Source organism: Cydia strobilella, chromosome 22, assembly GCF_947568885.1.
Source record: "Cydia strobilella chromosome 22, ilCydStro3.1, whole genome shotgun sequence".
NCBI classification, from domain to species: domain Eukaryota; kingdom Metazoa; phylum Arthropoda; class Insecta; order Lepidoptera; family Tortricidae; genus Cydia; species Cydia strobilella.
Genome location: NC_086062.1, coordinates 1,132,238 through 1,148,777, shown reverse-complemented (window position 1 = coordinate 1,148,777; position 16,540 = coordinate 1,132,238). Strand labels below are relative to the sequence as shown.

The window sequence follows — 16,540 nt, the reverse complement described above, 5'->3', positions numbered from 1 at the left end:
CATTGTGAAACAGGCCCTAAATACTTATGTTTATGACTCGAAAACAATTCGTTCACTTCGGTGAAATGGGGTCCAAAAATGGTCTCCGAGAAAGACAGATAAAAAGATGATGAATTGATGGAGCCACGAGATCCTGCCCAGCAATGAAGCACTCTTACGATTTAAATGCGATTTTCCTCACTGTTTTTGAGCACCTAAGAAATAAAGAAGAGGATTATTGCACGAAAACTGATTATTCCCACTAGTTACCACCAAGTTGTTGAAAAAAAATCCCTGTTGGTGGTAACTACTGGGATTTTTTTTCAACAAAAAAAAAGCAGCAAAGCAGTGGTAAAAGGTGGGAAAAAAATTCCCAGTAGTTCCACTGGTAAACCCTGGTGGTAACTAGTGTGAATAAAAATCCAACCGGGAACCGAACCCAAAATCCAAATTAACCCACATGTAACATGCTATAAAATTACTATTGCCATAATCTTATCTTCGGATTACCCAGAAAGAAGATTTCGGATCCCTCGAACACGAAATGATTAGTGATACGAGAATGATAACATCAATACTGATAAGTTGATAAGTGCAATATAATTCAGTTGTCGAAGCTGGGCGGTTGTTTCATGAGTTGTGTCAACATGTGGCGGATTTTAGCGATTTTGGTCGTGGGCTGTTGTTGTTGTAAGTACATGTTTAGACTAATATGATTTATATTATTATGTAAATGAGGAAGACGTGTGAATTTTAAGGAATTTAAGTAGTATTTTTTACTGTGGAAGTAGTACTGTGTAGTAATATGTGACGTTTTCAAGTAAAAGGTACCACATTGTCGCTTACCATAAGGACGAAATTTGCTAGTATCTTAATACGAATAACCTGTCAGAGCGTCCTTATGGCAAGCGACAAAGGTACCTTATGCTTGAAAACGACATATAGTGGCGTTTATAATAAATTACTTACTATAAAACTTAAGCACCATTAAGCATTGACCCGCGGAATCCACGTACCAAATCGTATTGGGAACGTATTTTACGTTGTTCTAATAGTCATTTTGGATTAAATTAAACCTAATATGTGTAAATAAATTAAGTTTCTTGCTTATCATTTCTGTTTTCGAAATTTTTTTAAGCAATGTCCACAATCTTCAAGTATTTTGTCGATTATTTTCAAAAAACCTATATCTACCTACAAGAACGAATTATTTGCTAAACCTACCTATTTCGATACCGAATATACTGATATCCTGGTATTGATACGTCACACTGATAATGGGACATTGTTTAATTGTGATTCAGAACACACGCCACCGATAATTCTAATGAATGATAAAGAACAATGAAACTCAACTTACGGCACTTGCTACCTGCAATAATTATGCCAGTTACGATAAACGGAGGGACAACCCGAACCCACGTACGCAACGTATGCCATGCGGTATTATATTTGAACCCTGAAATTGTATGCTTGGAAATATTCGCAACGCAACGCATGACGAGATGACGAGTATGTTTCAAGGCATACAAATTTCAGGGTTTAAGTAGATTGTCGTAACGCATTGCACACGTTGCGTACGTGGGCTCAATTTATCCCCTTAAGTTGAATTAAAGTGGTACCTACGGTTGTAGGTAGTAGGTTGGTCTTATGGGAGGTTAGACTAGCAAGAACTTGCATGCAATTTACATTACATTTCCGACTACTGAGGTAAACTGCATTCAAAAGTTTGATCATATACCGCAATGTAATGAAAATTGCATGCAAGTTCTTGCTAGTCTAAACCTCGCTTTAGACTCGAATGAATTCACCATTGCAATTAGCTACTTATGACATTCTATCTAATAAGTTTTATTTCAATAATTCTCTGCTTTAGATTGGCTTACTGCTCATTAAAAAATAAATAAATGTATAAACTGTTTGTTTGTCAGCTTCAGCAGTAGAGCACAGGGTGACGATAGCCAAGCTGCCAGATAGTGTGACAGATGCGGGGACGCGCATTATCGGCGGCACGCCGGCTCCCATCAGCCGGTACCCCTACACTGTGCAGGTCAGTTTATACTCGTAGGTATAGTTAACGCTATCTCTACTGAGCTCGTTCACTTACCTGTACTAACAATGGCATTCTGTTAAACAAAAGCCATTATTTCTTTTATGTGAGCGCGTGGCCTTGGTGCCTGAGCGCGTGGCCATTGTGTGTGAGCCTCAGGCACAAAGGCCACGCGCTCACAATAGTTATTTGTGCAACAAGAGAGGAAAGTTGGTTTTTCTTGCGACTCTTGCGTTTATTTTGAGTCCCGAGAAAGCGAAAGATTCTAAGGTAGAATCTTGAGCGTAGCGAGGGACTCAAAAACACGAGATGTAAAATAACTTTGCTCTCGTGTTGCACACATAATTTTTCACCTCAGTAGTGAGAACATATTAAAGGTTAAAATGTATTTCGAATTACACAGAATAAACAGGAAAAAAAAGTATTATAATATGTACGATACGATACGGGACGGGACGGGACGGGACGGGACGGACCGGACCGGACCGGACCGGTCCACACATAAAAACCATACCATACCACAAAAAAAAATGTAATAAAAGTATGAAGTTCATGGCCTTCACTAAATTAAAAAGCTACATTGTTTCACTCCCTGGAGTGAGGAAAGTCGCACTCACAAAATAAATAATGGCTTTTGTTTAACAGAATGCCATTGTTAGTACAGGTAAGTGAACGAGCTCAGTAGAGATAGCGTTAACTATACCTACTCTAGCCGTGTGTTTCCAACACGAGTGGGTTCAGTGTAAGACACGAGTAAGATGAACTATGGGTTGGAAATATTAACTCATTTCACGAACAGTACAAAAATTATATTTAGGTACCTATGTTATTTAGAATTTTCTATACCGTTTTCTTTTGTAGGTACTCGATACACGACAACTAATTTGCCTCGTTAGAAAAAAATATCGCTAAATGGTTTTTAATGTTTTGTTCTTAAACAATTTCAACAATTACTTATTGTTTTATATTTAATTTTGTAATACAAGGGGTATTTCATATTTTATATTTATTGTTTATATGGGTTCCTTAATCGCGCAAGACAGGGAAGGAAGTTAGACGAGGCCTAATAGCTTTCTTCGCTGTAAAACTAAAATTCATTAAAGGCTCATTTAGAGGGCCCATTTCGTATGCGAGTTCCCGGACCAATGCTGGGGCCCTATTCGAGATGCACAACTGTCAGTTTCGTCTTCAACATCAGTTCAACAGTGGAATGAATCATTTGTTCATCAACCGTGGAAAGTATCATTTGGTACAACCAAAACTCATTCATTGAAAAAATTATTCAACAAAAATTAACTTTGTTTTCTTACTACTATACGGTTTAAAATGGCTCTGAACTCGTCGTGGTTCGGTTTGGTTTCGTTGTCACCTAACTGTGGATTGCTAATGTCAAATTTACCTATTCGACAACACACGATTTCTTCCATTCAACTGAAGTTCAACACGTAACGTCACTTAACGCATGTCGAATACCGCTCCTGTATTTGATCGATCGAATTGGTTATACCACTCGTACCTCTAGTTATCAAAGTGAAGAAACTCCCATGCGTGTTTTACTTACACTGTCTACAATTACATTAGCCTTAAGTCGATATTCGTTAATCGCTAACGATGCTTGTACATAAAACGATCCTCGCATGTATTGCAATAAAATTGATACCTACTCGTTAATTTCCTCTACACGAAAACATTTAGGTATGTTGTCAAAAGTGGGGCGATTGTCCGTTAAAGGCCTTTTCTCAAAAATGGACGGCAAAGTCGGCGTTGCCGGTTAAAAAGTGGGTCGCGAAGTGCGTTGTTTATGGTCAGTCAAAAAATTAAAAAGTTAAAAACATTGCAGTCTCGATTTCGGGACTGCAATGTTGCATACAAATTCCATTATTTGTCGAGTTCCAAACTTTTTAAAAGTTGAAGTGGCCATATCAAATGCAGGCATAGGTCCATTAAACAGCCAAACAGATGATCAGTACTTACAATTATAATGTTGGCACCGCGTCTATTCAGGTGTCTCAAATAGGTTGGCGTATTTTCAGCAGAAAAATACACTTCTATTTTTAATTAAAAAATAAAACGGCGGCAAAGCAAATCTTATTACTTTTTTCTGTGAAAATATATACATAAGAACGTTGCTTCTGTAAAATATTTCTATTATATTTGTATTTATTGCGCCATTTTTGAGAAAAGCACTATATATGACTCGGCTGGAAGGCTACTTGCTGGCTTCGGATTCAATTAAACGGACTCCCAAGGTCGTCCGTTTAAAACGAATCCTCAGCCAGCAAGTAGCTACTTCCGAGCCTCGACAATAATGTACTATTTCCTAATGGGCCCATCCCCGCCCATAATCGGGTCGCCTTTTAATGACCTGATGATTTTCTTTTCATGTGTATAAATGTGGTGTGGTGCAGGTGTTAAACAGCAACCAGCTGTCGTGCGGCGGCTCGCTCATCACGCGGCGCCACGTGCTCTCCGCCGCGCACTGCTTCGTCGATAGGTATGTTGAAAATCTAGTGTTTGCATACGGAGCATGTAAGTAATTTGCACATGCCGAGGCACTCCGGTTATATTAATAATACCCGGTGTAGCTTAAGTGAACACATCATCATAATCATAATCAAAGACATCCGTGTGAGTAACTATCATGTACCAGTTCAAGTAAACCGCGCGATCTCGACTTGAGCAAGAAAGCGAGGGCTTATACAAATAACCTGCTTGTTTTTTGAATACTTAGTACATATCTTTGTAATCATCATCACCATCATGTCAGCCGATAGACGTCCACTGCTGGACATAGGCCTCCCCCAAGGCTCGCCACTCCGACCGATCCTGTGCCGCTCGCATCCACCGAATTCCCGCGACCTTCACCAGGTCGTCGCTCCATCTCGTTGGAGGCCTACCGGCAGTTCGTCTTCCGGTACGCGAACGCCACTCCAGAACCTTCCGGCCCCACCGGCCATCAGTTCTGCGAGCTATCTTTGTAATAGATACTTTAAAACCTATACTGAGGAAGGCCCCGTAATTCTCAGTTTTAGGTAATCGAATTGACATTGTATAAAAACTTTATTTCAGCCGGAACGTGTTGCTTAATAGCAGTCTCTTCACGTGCCGGGTCGGCTCTGCTACGCTCAACAGCGGTATGTTTAAATATACATTTGCAAATCTAATCTAAATATAGTATCATTTCGTTCCATTTGGAGTTGAAACTCTAGGTCCATGGGGTCCCAGCGCGCATAAGTTGTTTGCAGAAATCGCGAAGCGTCTGGTTGACGTAACTGGTGACCGAAGAGCTGGCGGCTTTCTCGCACAACGTATCAGCATTGCGATACAGCGGGGAAATGCCTCCAGCATCCTTGGTACAATGCCTCAAGGGCCTATTTTAGATTTAAGCTAGTTATTAATTTCGTTTACGTAGTACCACTGTATATATCTTGTATGTAAATAAATTTTTATTTAAATGTAACACCTTATTATGTACATGACAATGCAATATTGAATAAATGACTAAACTTAAAATTGATAATGGATGTCATGCTTAAAGACTTAAGCGAGGTTTAGACTAGCAAGAACTTGCATGCAATTTTCGTTACATTGCGGTATCTGATCAACCTTTTGAATACAGTTTACTTTAGTAGTCGGCAATGTAACTTAAATTGCATGCAAGTTCTTGCTAGTCTAAACCTCGCTTTAGGCCTCCTCTTGGTTATGAAACGTAACTTTAGTCGGACCAAGCTAATTCTGCACAGACTTTGCAATGAAAGTGTGTAGGTAGAGTATGTAGGTAGATTTGTTGTAGCACAGTCACACTTTGTCTACTTTGACTAAGCTTAGAATTAGATTCCTACATAACACTAAACTCTCGCGTTTTGTATACATAATTAATGTCATTACCGGGTCTAACGCGATTAAATTTCATTATTTTACCTTTTTTCCGACGTTTCAACTAGGTTGCACTAGCTGTGGTCACGGCTACCACACTACACCACACCACACCTAGTGCAACCTAGTTGAAACGTCGGAAAAAAGGTAAAATAATGAAATTTAATCGCGTTAGACCCGGTAATGACATTAATTAGATTCCTGTTGACTCTATCCGTGTTTTCTCCAGGCGGCTCCGTACACCGAGTGTCCCGAATCATCAACCACGAGCGTTACAACCTCGACGCGCCGCGCGACAACGACGTCTCGGTCCTGTTACTGGCGACTACTGTCACGCTGAGCGCCGACGTGGCGGTCACCACTATACCCACGCAGGGGAGCCTGGTGCCTGACAATGCTGTGGTCTGGGTCGTTGGGTGGGGTAGTACGGTAAGTACAATACAATACTCTTTATTGCATACCTCAATAAAAGAACAATACAGAAAGAAAATAGCAACAGAAGTAAAGCACTTACTGCTTCATTTATAAATGTAATACTTTTACTAAAACTCGCTCGTCAAAATAATCTTAACCCCTGTTTATCAACGCCTGTCTTGTCCTAGTTATATACAGATAGTGACCATCCCCTTGTTAGACATAATTATTGAGTCATAATATAAAGATTGTCATATTATCATTAGTCATAATTCTGAAACCGTTAACTTTTCAGGATTTTCCTCAGGTTATCCTATAGATAGGTTAGGTTAGGTTTGTTTTATGGCAATCCTGAAAAGTTACGCGTTTCTGAGAAAAACCAAATTATGACTAACGAAAATGTGGACAAAATACATTATGACTTAAAAGTATATGGGAAACAATAGAGACCCGACCATGCATTTTTGCACCTCGCTGTACATCTTACCTATGTACAATTCTACACCTTGTTATATTAATCCTTGTCCCATATCGCTTTGCAGACTGTAGCGGGCCCATCGTCCACGATCCTGAACGAGGTCTGGGTGTACACGGTCAACACGGCCGTCTGTGCGCAGCGCTACAGAAACCTGGAGTTAGTGAACAACTCGCCTTACCCCGTCACCTACAACATGATGTGCACCGGCATACTCGACGTTGGGGGTGAGTACTAGCAGGCGTGACTCACTCCGCGATTTCGTCGCGCCACTACAAGTACATGCGGCCGCCCCCAATTCTGGGGTCTAGCCATAGTAATTGCCGATAGAGATAGTTTGAACATAGGCTAGTTTTTATCCCAAAAATGATCGGTGGAAAGGGAGGTAGAAGTTCGTATGGGGAATTAATAACCGCTGAACCTAGAATGGCTCCACTTCTTAAATGCATCTTATTAACACAGATTAATTCTGCCAAAGGGAATCTTTTGACCTTTCTCTGTTGTGTGCAAGCACACTATTCTTGTAGGGAATCAAAAATCGAAATTAAGATTACTACATTACCTATCTACTTATTAAAATATTACTTGGAACTTTGGCGATATCATTGTCTCATAGATAAAAAAATAACTTTATAAAATAATTCGGTACACGGCAGGAAGAAGTTGATAACTCGAGATATTTTATTGAAGAAATTTGAACTTAAAATAAAATGATATAACGTTCAAATTTCCTAAATTTTTTTCCCCGCCAGTTATCAACTTCCCGCCTTGCACGGAATTATTCTTGGTACTTTATTCTTATCACTTAACCATTAACATAACTAATTAAAAAGATTACCTATCTATAGAAAAATTGATAAAATACTTTTACAATTAGGTATTCTTGGTCCTTTATTCTTGTCACTTGTTAGTTTTTTTAGTTAGCAAGTCCGAACAAATAGGATAGAACTAAATTCTACTATCTGTGCGTTTGTGTGACTTATTTTTATAGACCTTGATTATGGTTAGAGATAAGATGGCTTCCTAGTAAAAATTAACCTATATACTTATATAATGGTACCTTTTTTAATTTATAAGTAAGACCCGAGGCCGTTTTGCGTTCCATGTCCGATGATATAAGCCTACTACTTACTTACTTCTCTGGCGCAGCGACCCAAAGTGTGTCTTGGCTTGGATGATATAAGCCTACCTTTGCCTTTTAAATACAGTCAGAAATAATAGTGGCGGATAAAATTACAACTCTTGGATTAATTACGAGTATTGTTGCTACTATAGGTACCATTCTCTAATAGCTTCACAAAAACAGATATTATCTATACATAGTCCTAGTACCTACTATTGGTATTGTTTCTTTTAGTAAGGAACTTACGTCATATTAATAATGAATAATGTGTAAATTCATTATCGTCATCACATTTTTTCCAAATACAAAATGTATCTATATGTCCGTGTTTAGGTCGCGACGCGTGCCAAGGTGACAGCGGAGGGCCGGTGATATACTCCGGGATCGTGGTGGGGGTGACGTCGTGGGGGGAGGGCTGCGCGCACCCCTACTACCCCGGCGTCAACGCCAGGGTGTCGGCGTACACCAGCTGGATCAACAGCACGGTGAGTGGAACTATTTTGTTCTCTATAAATCGCGCAAAGTCGTGGCTGAGCCACAGGGCGGACATGCTATAGATCAAAAATCACTTGCGTTTCTATGTGTGAACGACACGTCTGTACACGCGTCATGCGTCATAGTGTAAGTTGCTTAAAAACAGTACTGAGCGGCCGGCAAACAGCCGTCAATCTGCTGTCGCGGGGCGAGGTAATTCGAGTCGGGGCGGGGCGGTGCGTGGCCGTTCTGTATTATAATACTATTACTTATTCTGTGGTCGAGCCGTGAGCTATTGTGTTTGACATTGTGGTAGAAAGTCGAAAAGGGCAATTTTTTATTTTGGATGTCGAATTATTATTTTTTCGGTAAAATATGGCTGGTGTAGCCATATGGCTAACTAATTTATTTAATTAACATATTTTTAAATTAAAACTGGTTTATTCCCAATGGCTGTTAGTCGTAACAGCCATTTACGACTGGTCTCAAAGCTGCTGACTGGCAAAAGGAGCTGCTTTTGGGTCAAATGTTTTTTCATTTCAATCTACCTTTTGCTTAGTCGTTATAGCACCTTGTCCCTGTTCGCAGGTGACTCGATACAACGGGGCGCCATCTCTCGGACAGACCAGCGTAGTGCTGGTTCTACTATCGTTCCTAGCTTCGACGGTGTTCAGCAATAAGTTATAATTAATATTGTTCCTAGACTGATTCAATTGTAGGTAATTGCGGCTTAGGAATAACATGACATGTATTTTGTAAGAAACCTTTTGTAAATATATTGTTTTGTATTTAAAGCAGTTTTTCTTCTCATTCGAAAATATTGACTATTAAGTAAGTTTTTAAAATGTGCCGTTTTTTTAAAGGTAAGGTGTTACTGTCATAAGGTGCTATTATATTTTGGTCCACTGTGTATTTTCATCTCACATTTTGCTTAATGAGAGAGTGAGACGCAATGACATTGGACCAAGAAATTTTACTGGTGTAATACCACCCTTACCGAGTACTAACCGAACATTTAGTGTTTTTTTTTACTACCTTTTCTCTAAAAAAACAAACACACATATGACTGCCATTTGACTTAAGTAGGCTAGTAATCTTTTCTATTTAGTACTATTCGCGATGGCTCTAGTGGGAAAAGAATCAAGAGAAATAGCAACTAATGAAAGCAAAAATAAATAAAACAAGTGTTTGTGCCATATCTTTATTTTTCAGTAAAACAAAACATGTTTTATTGCGTACATCACAACGGCAATCACAATAAAACACCGCGAGGGCGACGCACGACACGACACGGCTACGACACGACTAATCGTGTCGGATCGTGTCGCCGCCCGTCTACGTTAGTACAAATATAAGATCCAATAATTTGACTTTTAGATTCCAAAATACAGATCAACGCTAGTTTAAATAGAATAAATTATATAAAAAATACACTAGGAATGTATCTGTGCAATAAATACCATAATATTGCTATAAATTTTTTCTATGTATATAGATATAGATTCACTTGGATCGATAGAGATCTAGAAGGCTAGTAACAGATTTATATAAAATTCGATAGTAATAAAGACTTTGGGAATGTTAAAGACAATAACAAAAATAACGATTTTTAGTGACAGATTTTCTAAGGAAAATCGAAAATAGGTAATAAGTCGAAATAAGTAGAAACAGTCACTGATAAAATATATAATAGCCGTTCGACTAAAAACACGATAATAAATATACATTTTACAATAAAAGAGTTAAGTACACAGGGGTAAGGAAGTATATTTGGCATAAATGTTTGCTTGTCTGTATGTCGCGGCACTAGAGATGGCACTGGTTTTGAAAATGCTCAATGGCGTGTTTTGGCTGTAGAGAAACTAACAAATAAACTTATTATGAAGATAGATTCATGTCACTAAATCAATTATCGAAAAAATAGACAAGTGTAGTTTCGGTACACCATAAAAAAGGTACAGAAATAAAATACGTACCAGTTTAAAATACTACTATTAATAAACTAAAAAAAATGGTGCCTAATGAAAAACTACGATGGCAAAAACATCATAGCTAAGGTAAGATCATAATATTTTTTATTCATAAAACAAATTTATCTTTAAGTAATCTTTTTGATTTTCCTAATACAGTAATTATTCCTACAGCCATTACAAACAACGAGTACAACCGAGAAACAGTGTTGTTATTCGATATTAACCCTACGTTAGATCCAATTCCGTCATTAAACTATTTGTCATTTACTGAACAACTCTCGTCGAAAACTTTCACTTAAGCTAACTTGAAGCCGCTAATATTGCATTAGCACTGACATTTCTGAATTAGTCACTAATAACATTTCAATACAATAAATAAATATTATAGGACATTTTTTTACATAAACTGACTAAGCCACACGGTACGCTCAAGAAGGCTTGTGGGTACTTAGATAATGATATATATTATATAAACATCTGTGTCATCACTTAAATAAATGCCCTTACCGGGATTCCAACCCAGGACCATCGGCTTCATAGGCACTACCCACTAGGCCAGACAGGTCGACAAACATCACATGACATTTAAAAAACTCAACATTCGGCGATTATAATAAATTATAATAAAAAAACATGCGTAGCGCACCGCGGCAACTCATCCTGAGTAAGGACGCCATAGAAGTCCAAATCACACACACTTCTGCAGTAAGAACAAGATTAGGCATTTTACGATTTTATGTCGATAGTCATAAAGTGCCGACACATTTTTTCCCTTGATGACGCGTATTTTTCTGACGGATTATGTACACGAGTCATTAAGATACTAAACCCAGAAACCTTCACTGACCATCTGTGGCCCTTATGTATTTGCAATAAGATACACGAATTGTCAGTTAACACATTAAAACAATTCATACATTTATTTCAATTTTTTTTATGTTTAGTGCTAAAAGCAGTATCAGCGGCTACCAAACAGGCACACAAATTACAAACGTAAAATGAAACACCCGTACACTACGCATATAATAAAATAATTAACAAAAATACAATTTAGCCACACGATACAGATCTTTACAAGATTTGAATAAAATTCGATACTCTCTAACTAAGGTAAATAGGTAACAGATTTTGAGCTATTACTTATTGCACATCCGAAATAAGGGGAGCTTCGGAACAGTCGGCTACAGTATATTTATAGAACGCTGACTGTACTAATGGAAGGGATAGTGATAATAACAACAAGAATTTAACCCTTTAAATACTCACGTTGCCTATAGTTGTAAAATATCACGATTTAAAAATAGTTAAAAGCATTTTTCAATTTCAATACTAAGTTATATTTCTATACAACGTACTTTAAAAATAAGTATTTAAACGGCTAAGAAAACAGTGAAAACATTAGAACACAGTTCTTGTTCATTTTCCTGACATTAATATTTATTGCCCGTTAAGCAGTTTTATGTAGAATAATTATACTTAATTAATTAATACAAAAGCAAGGAGAAATAAACGAATAATGCAGCACATGGTAGAAGTAGAAATTCTAGAGTAAGTTGGCCCGCGGTAATATCATACATAATAATCAACACTAACAACTACCCTACGCGAACGAAAGTGCCGAGACGGCGGAAACTGATCGCCTACCGCGAACCACGTTCGACGTGTTGCCTCCCTGTCACACTTACGTACGAATTAATAAGTGCGACAGAGAGGCAACACGTCGAACGTGGTTTGCGGTAGGCCCTCAGGACGAAGCTCCCCGACAACAATCATTAATTCTAATCTTTGAACACTAAACCGATAAGGGATAGAAAAGTTTGTGTTTTTTTATGAAAGAGTTTTAAGGATGACTCATGCTATAATAGACTAGAACGGTCCGGGTTTGAAGTCCGACACATTTCTCTTTATAAAACATCACGTGGTCACAGATCATTCGTCATAGAAAACTAAGTGCCGGATTTCTCCGTCCGGACCGTTTGAACGTGAGCCATCCCTTATTAGTTACAGTTACGATAAAAATAAAAAACAGTCTGAAGTTGGAGTTCATAGTACCCGCTTACATTCAGGCGGGCTTGGAGTTTTGTCACTGATGTGATATATTTTTTAAAGAAAATATTGTAGATTACGTTCCTACCTAAATTGTTAAGATTGATATTGATAATATACAAAAAACAACCACGAACAAGATAAAGGTGGTCGATAACAAAGACTTAATTTAATTATTTCGAGTTAATAATCTTATCAACGACATAAACAGTATATGTATTTCACAAAAATGTCATGACATATACTTTTCTATCCCTGTATCGGATACTAGAACGATGAAATTTGTTCTAATTGAATTCGAACGTCGGGACAAGGGTCTACCATCCTTCCCTCATTAGTGGACGTTTCAGCGAAGAGGATCCCTACTCAAAATGGTTTTTTTATACAAATATGGACCTTCTACACGTGTTATTAAAGTATCTTTTTTAAATTACGTATATAATACGTAGAAATATTCCTTGTTTTGACCTTAGTAGCATTACTGGTATTGAAAATGATGTAGTTTTATATAAGCATCTCATAGATAAATATAGTGAAGAGCATAGATAGACTAATTCGCATGACACATAGAGAGACATATAGACATATGGTCGCCGACCTGGACGGAGATGGCACGTGAAGAAGATAGATAAATAACACTTTTAACTCTAGATATGAATTATCAATCAATTTCCGATAGGTCCAAAGTCAAAGTTATACTTACTGCCCTTCAGTCAATTTATATTTGCCCGTCCTCAGACGACTTAATACTTAGTTAAAATTATTGTATTTCAATTATCATTGCTGACCCGTTGCGTCGATAGGAAGGGAGAGGCTAAATAAATATTATTTTGTTCTGTTCTAAGTCCATAAATGTATAAAAACCTCATGAAATACAGAGTGAGTGTAACAAGACGTACAAACTATGCATATATCGAATATCATTGATCGAAGATATGTCTACATCTACCCGTTTAGCTTAAAATAGTAACTCCACATAAGAATGATTCCAATTTAGTATTTCCCACTCGCAAAGTTCCCGAAGATATCATAAAATGTTTAGCAGGCAACCGCTAATTATCAAAAGATGTGACGGTCGTCTGTAAAACGGACTGACGTTAACAGTTAATCCGTTGCAATGATTTCATCCTAATAGATATATATATATTTGGCTGATTGGCCATTTTCAAAATTCAACGCTATTACATATTTGGTAAAATTGTTTAAATATTTGTGGCGATCTTTGGGAAAAGACACACGCACCTTGCGATAAAGTAGCAAAAATAACTTGTTGCGAGGTGCTAAGGTTCATTTTTCAGAGAAGGACACAGTTTATAAGTATTTTCTATTAATCCGTAAATGTCATATTGAACTTGTGCAATGGGAGTTGAAGTAATAATAAATCTCTCTTACACGTTCCGTGTACAATTCATATATATCTACACACTACTTCACTACCTTTAGTAGTCTATTACAACACCAATTGTCAGCCGACAGAAGTGTTATAAAACTTCTAATCGGCGATCACCATGCTACGTCATAAGATCTGTAGTTTCTACGTTAAAATTTGACTAATATTTTCTTATTTTAGAGTTCATATGTCATAGTCATAGCTTTAAAAATGTCAATATACGTATTTCGGAATCATGTTTAAATCGAATTAATCCTTAATATATAGACCATGTCTATATTTGATTGTGCGAGCAGTAGAGAGGTTATAATATTTGACACATTAGAAAGTAATTCTAACGAGTTACCTTAATTTATAATAAATATTGCTTTCCATGATTGAGCATATTTAAAATGTTACTTCATAGAACTGAATCATTAGACAAAAACTTAATCGTGTACATATACAAAATTCCTGGTACCAAAAACCCATACACAATTAATACGATTATAAGCAATAATTCGGTAACGCACCTTTTTTATACACGAAAACTTTTCCTTTATAAACTTTTACTCTAAATCTACGCTCAAGACATTTTAATCTATCAATTATTTTATTTCAAAATTTTGCCTAATAATTCAAAATCTAGTCCATATTGTCAAGAGTAAATAATGATCATCTAACTACTCTGATTTCTCTTACTTTAAAATGGGTAACCGTTGCACGGTAGGAGCGACACGGCGACTTCTTTTTTGCGATAAGATCTCAAGTCGCAATACGCCGGCGTGGGGACTCTGGCCCAGTCTTAACAACCTAACAATTAAAATTTTCGAAAAAATAAATGAAAAATAAATCGGAATACAAAATTGCGACTAAATTTTGGTTACTTTAGTTTAAAAAATACCATTTTATAAATAATTATACAGCATTTGAGGATATATACTAGCGAGTTGCTTGTAAGTTCATTTCGAATTAATTCAGTCACATTTTCAACAGAAAGCAACGTTTTTGACGTAAATTGATTGAAATGACAGTTCATTTTCTTTTATGTAGCGGGCTATGATAGTGGACAGTTTCCAGTGGGAGCAAGCTTCTGCATGGCATTTCTCTCATTTTGTTCTGTTAAAATCGGAGCAAAGTTAGCTTAGGGTTGTTATCCAACTGTCCTATTCATCCTTAGACACACTATTACTGTCACAAGTGCACAAAATACGTCAAGAACTGCAACAAACCATTTGATAGTTTCAATGCTCAAAGCCATGCTTCTTAATCCTTACAGGTAAAAAAAAAAGCTAAACTATCCCCAATTACTTAGAAATTAAAGTAGAAGATTGCCTGGTGAACCAAGCTAGTTAAGACTGCCGGCCACGGTCCCCACACGGAACAGGTCGCCGTGCTCACGGCGGGAGGTTCATCTGCAGGGTCTGGAGGTAGGCAGACGTGGAGTTCAGCAGGCCTATGCGCTGCTTCTGCTTCCTTTGCTCCGTCATCTGTGGAAACGTGACGTTATCAGGTAACATATAAAACCTATTGACATGTTAACAGCTGTTGGATCTCCGAATAATAATAAATAATAAATAAATAAATAAACATTACTTGTTAGTCGTTGGTACCATCGCCCACACTGTTAACTGATAGTTCGTATACCTTATTGTAAAAGGCATAAGGTCCACCGATGGACAGTTAAGAGAGAGTTGCTGTTTGTACTACGGGCTACGGGGTCTGCTATTTTGGGGACTAATTTGAAATTTTAACTTCTTTTTTTTTCTCCGTGAGTAGGTCGGTGAGTGCGCGCACGGCTTGCTGCGCACGCTCGAGCTGCGCCTGCAGGTTGCGCAGCTCCAGCTCGCCGCAGCCCATCAGGGACAGTTGTCGGTACCTGGTCGCGCAGCTCCGTGAGTAGGTCGGTGAGTGCGCGCACGGCTTGCTGCGCACGCTCGAGCTGCGCCTGCAGGTTGCGCAGCTCCAGCTCGCCGCAGCCCATCAGGGACAGTTGTCGGTACCTGGTCGCGCAGCTCCGTGAGTAGGTCGGTGAGTGCGCGCACGGCTTGCTGCGCACGCTCGAGCTGCGCCTGCAGGTTGCGCAGCTCCAGCTCGCCGCAGCCCATCAGGGACAGTTGTCGGTACCTGGTCGCGCAGCTCCGTGAGTAGGTCGGTGAGTGCGCGCACGGCTTGCTGCGCACGCTCGAGCTGCGCCTGCAGGTTGCGCAGCTCCAGCTCGCCGCAGCCCATCAGGGACAGTTGTCGGTACCTGGTCGCGCAGCTCCGTGAGTAGGTCGGTGAGTGCGCGCACGGCTTGCTGCGCACGCTCGAGCTGCGCCTGCAGGTTGCGCAGCTCCAGCTCGCCGCAGCCCATCAGGGACAGTTGTCGGTACCTGGTCGCGCAGCTCCGTGAGTAGGTCGGTGAGTGCGCGCACGGCTTGCTGCGCACGCTCGAGCTGCGCCTGCAGGTTGCGCAGCTCCAGCTCGCCGCAGCCCATCAGGGACAGTTGTCGGTACCTGGTCGCGCAGCTCCGTGAGTAGGTCGGTGAGTGCGCGCACGGCTTGCTGCGCACGCTCGAGCTGCGCCTGCAGGTTGCGCAGCTCCAGCTCGCCGCAGCCCATCAGGGACAGTTGTCGGTACCTGGTCGCGCAGCTCCGTGAGTAGGTCGGTGAGTGCGCGCACGGCTTGCTGCGCACGCTCGAGCTGCGCCTGCAGGTTGCGCAGCTCCAGCTCGCCGCAGCCCATCAGGGACAGTTGTCGGTACCTGGTCGCGCAGCT

The 16,540-nt window shown here is 39.3% G+C and overlaps 2 protein-coding genes across 2 annotated transcripts in view; one reads left to right on the top strand and one right to left on the bottom strand.

Annotated features, from left to right (window-relative positions):
* The first annotated feature begins 541 nt into the window (after window positions 1-541).
* On the top strand, window positions 542-9,185 carry LOC134751565 (trypsin, alkaline C-like). Its single transcript, XM_063687025.1, has 8 exons — window positions 542-669; window positions 1,911-2,029; window positions 4,438-4,523; window positions 5,099-5,163; window positions 6,135-6,334; window positions 6,862-7,021; window positions 8,251-8,402; window positions 8,980-9,185. The coding sequence occupies exons 1-8, from the start codon at window positions 612-614 to the stop codon at window positions 9,076-9,078; spliced, it is 939 nt and encodes a 312-aa protein (XP_063543095.1). The 5' UTR covers window positions 542-611; the 3' UTR covers window positions 9,079-9,185.
* A 393-nt stretch (window positions 9,186-9,578) lies between these two features.
* Window positions 9,579-16,540, bottom strand: part of LOC134751567 (inositol 1,4,5-trisphosphate receptor) — a 143,404-nt gene continuing 136,442 nt past the window's right edge. The window contains exon 61 of the mRNA XM_063687027.1: window positions 9,579-15,269. Coding sequence (XP_063543097.1) covers window positions 15,177-15,269 — 93 coding nt within the window. The 3' untranslated portion in view covers window positions 9,579-15,176. The remainder of the gene's footprint in view (window positions 15,270-16,540) is intronic.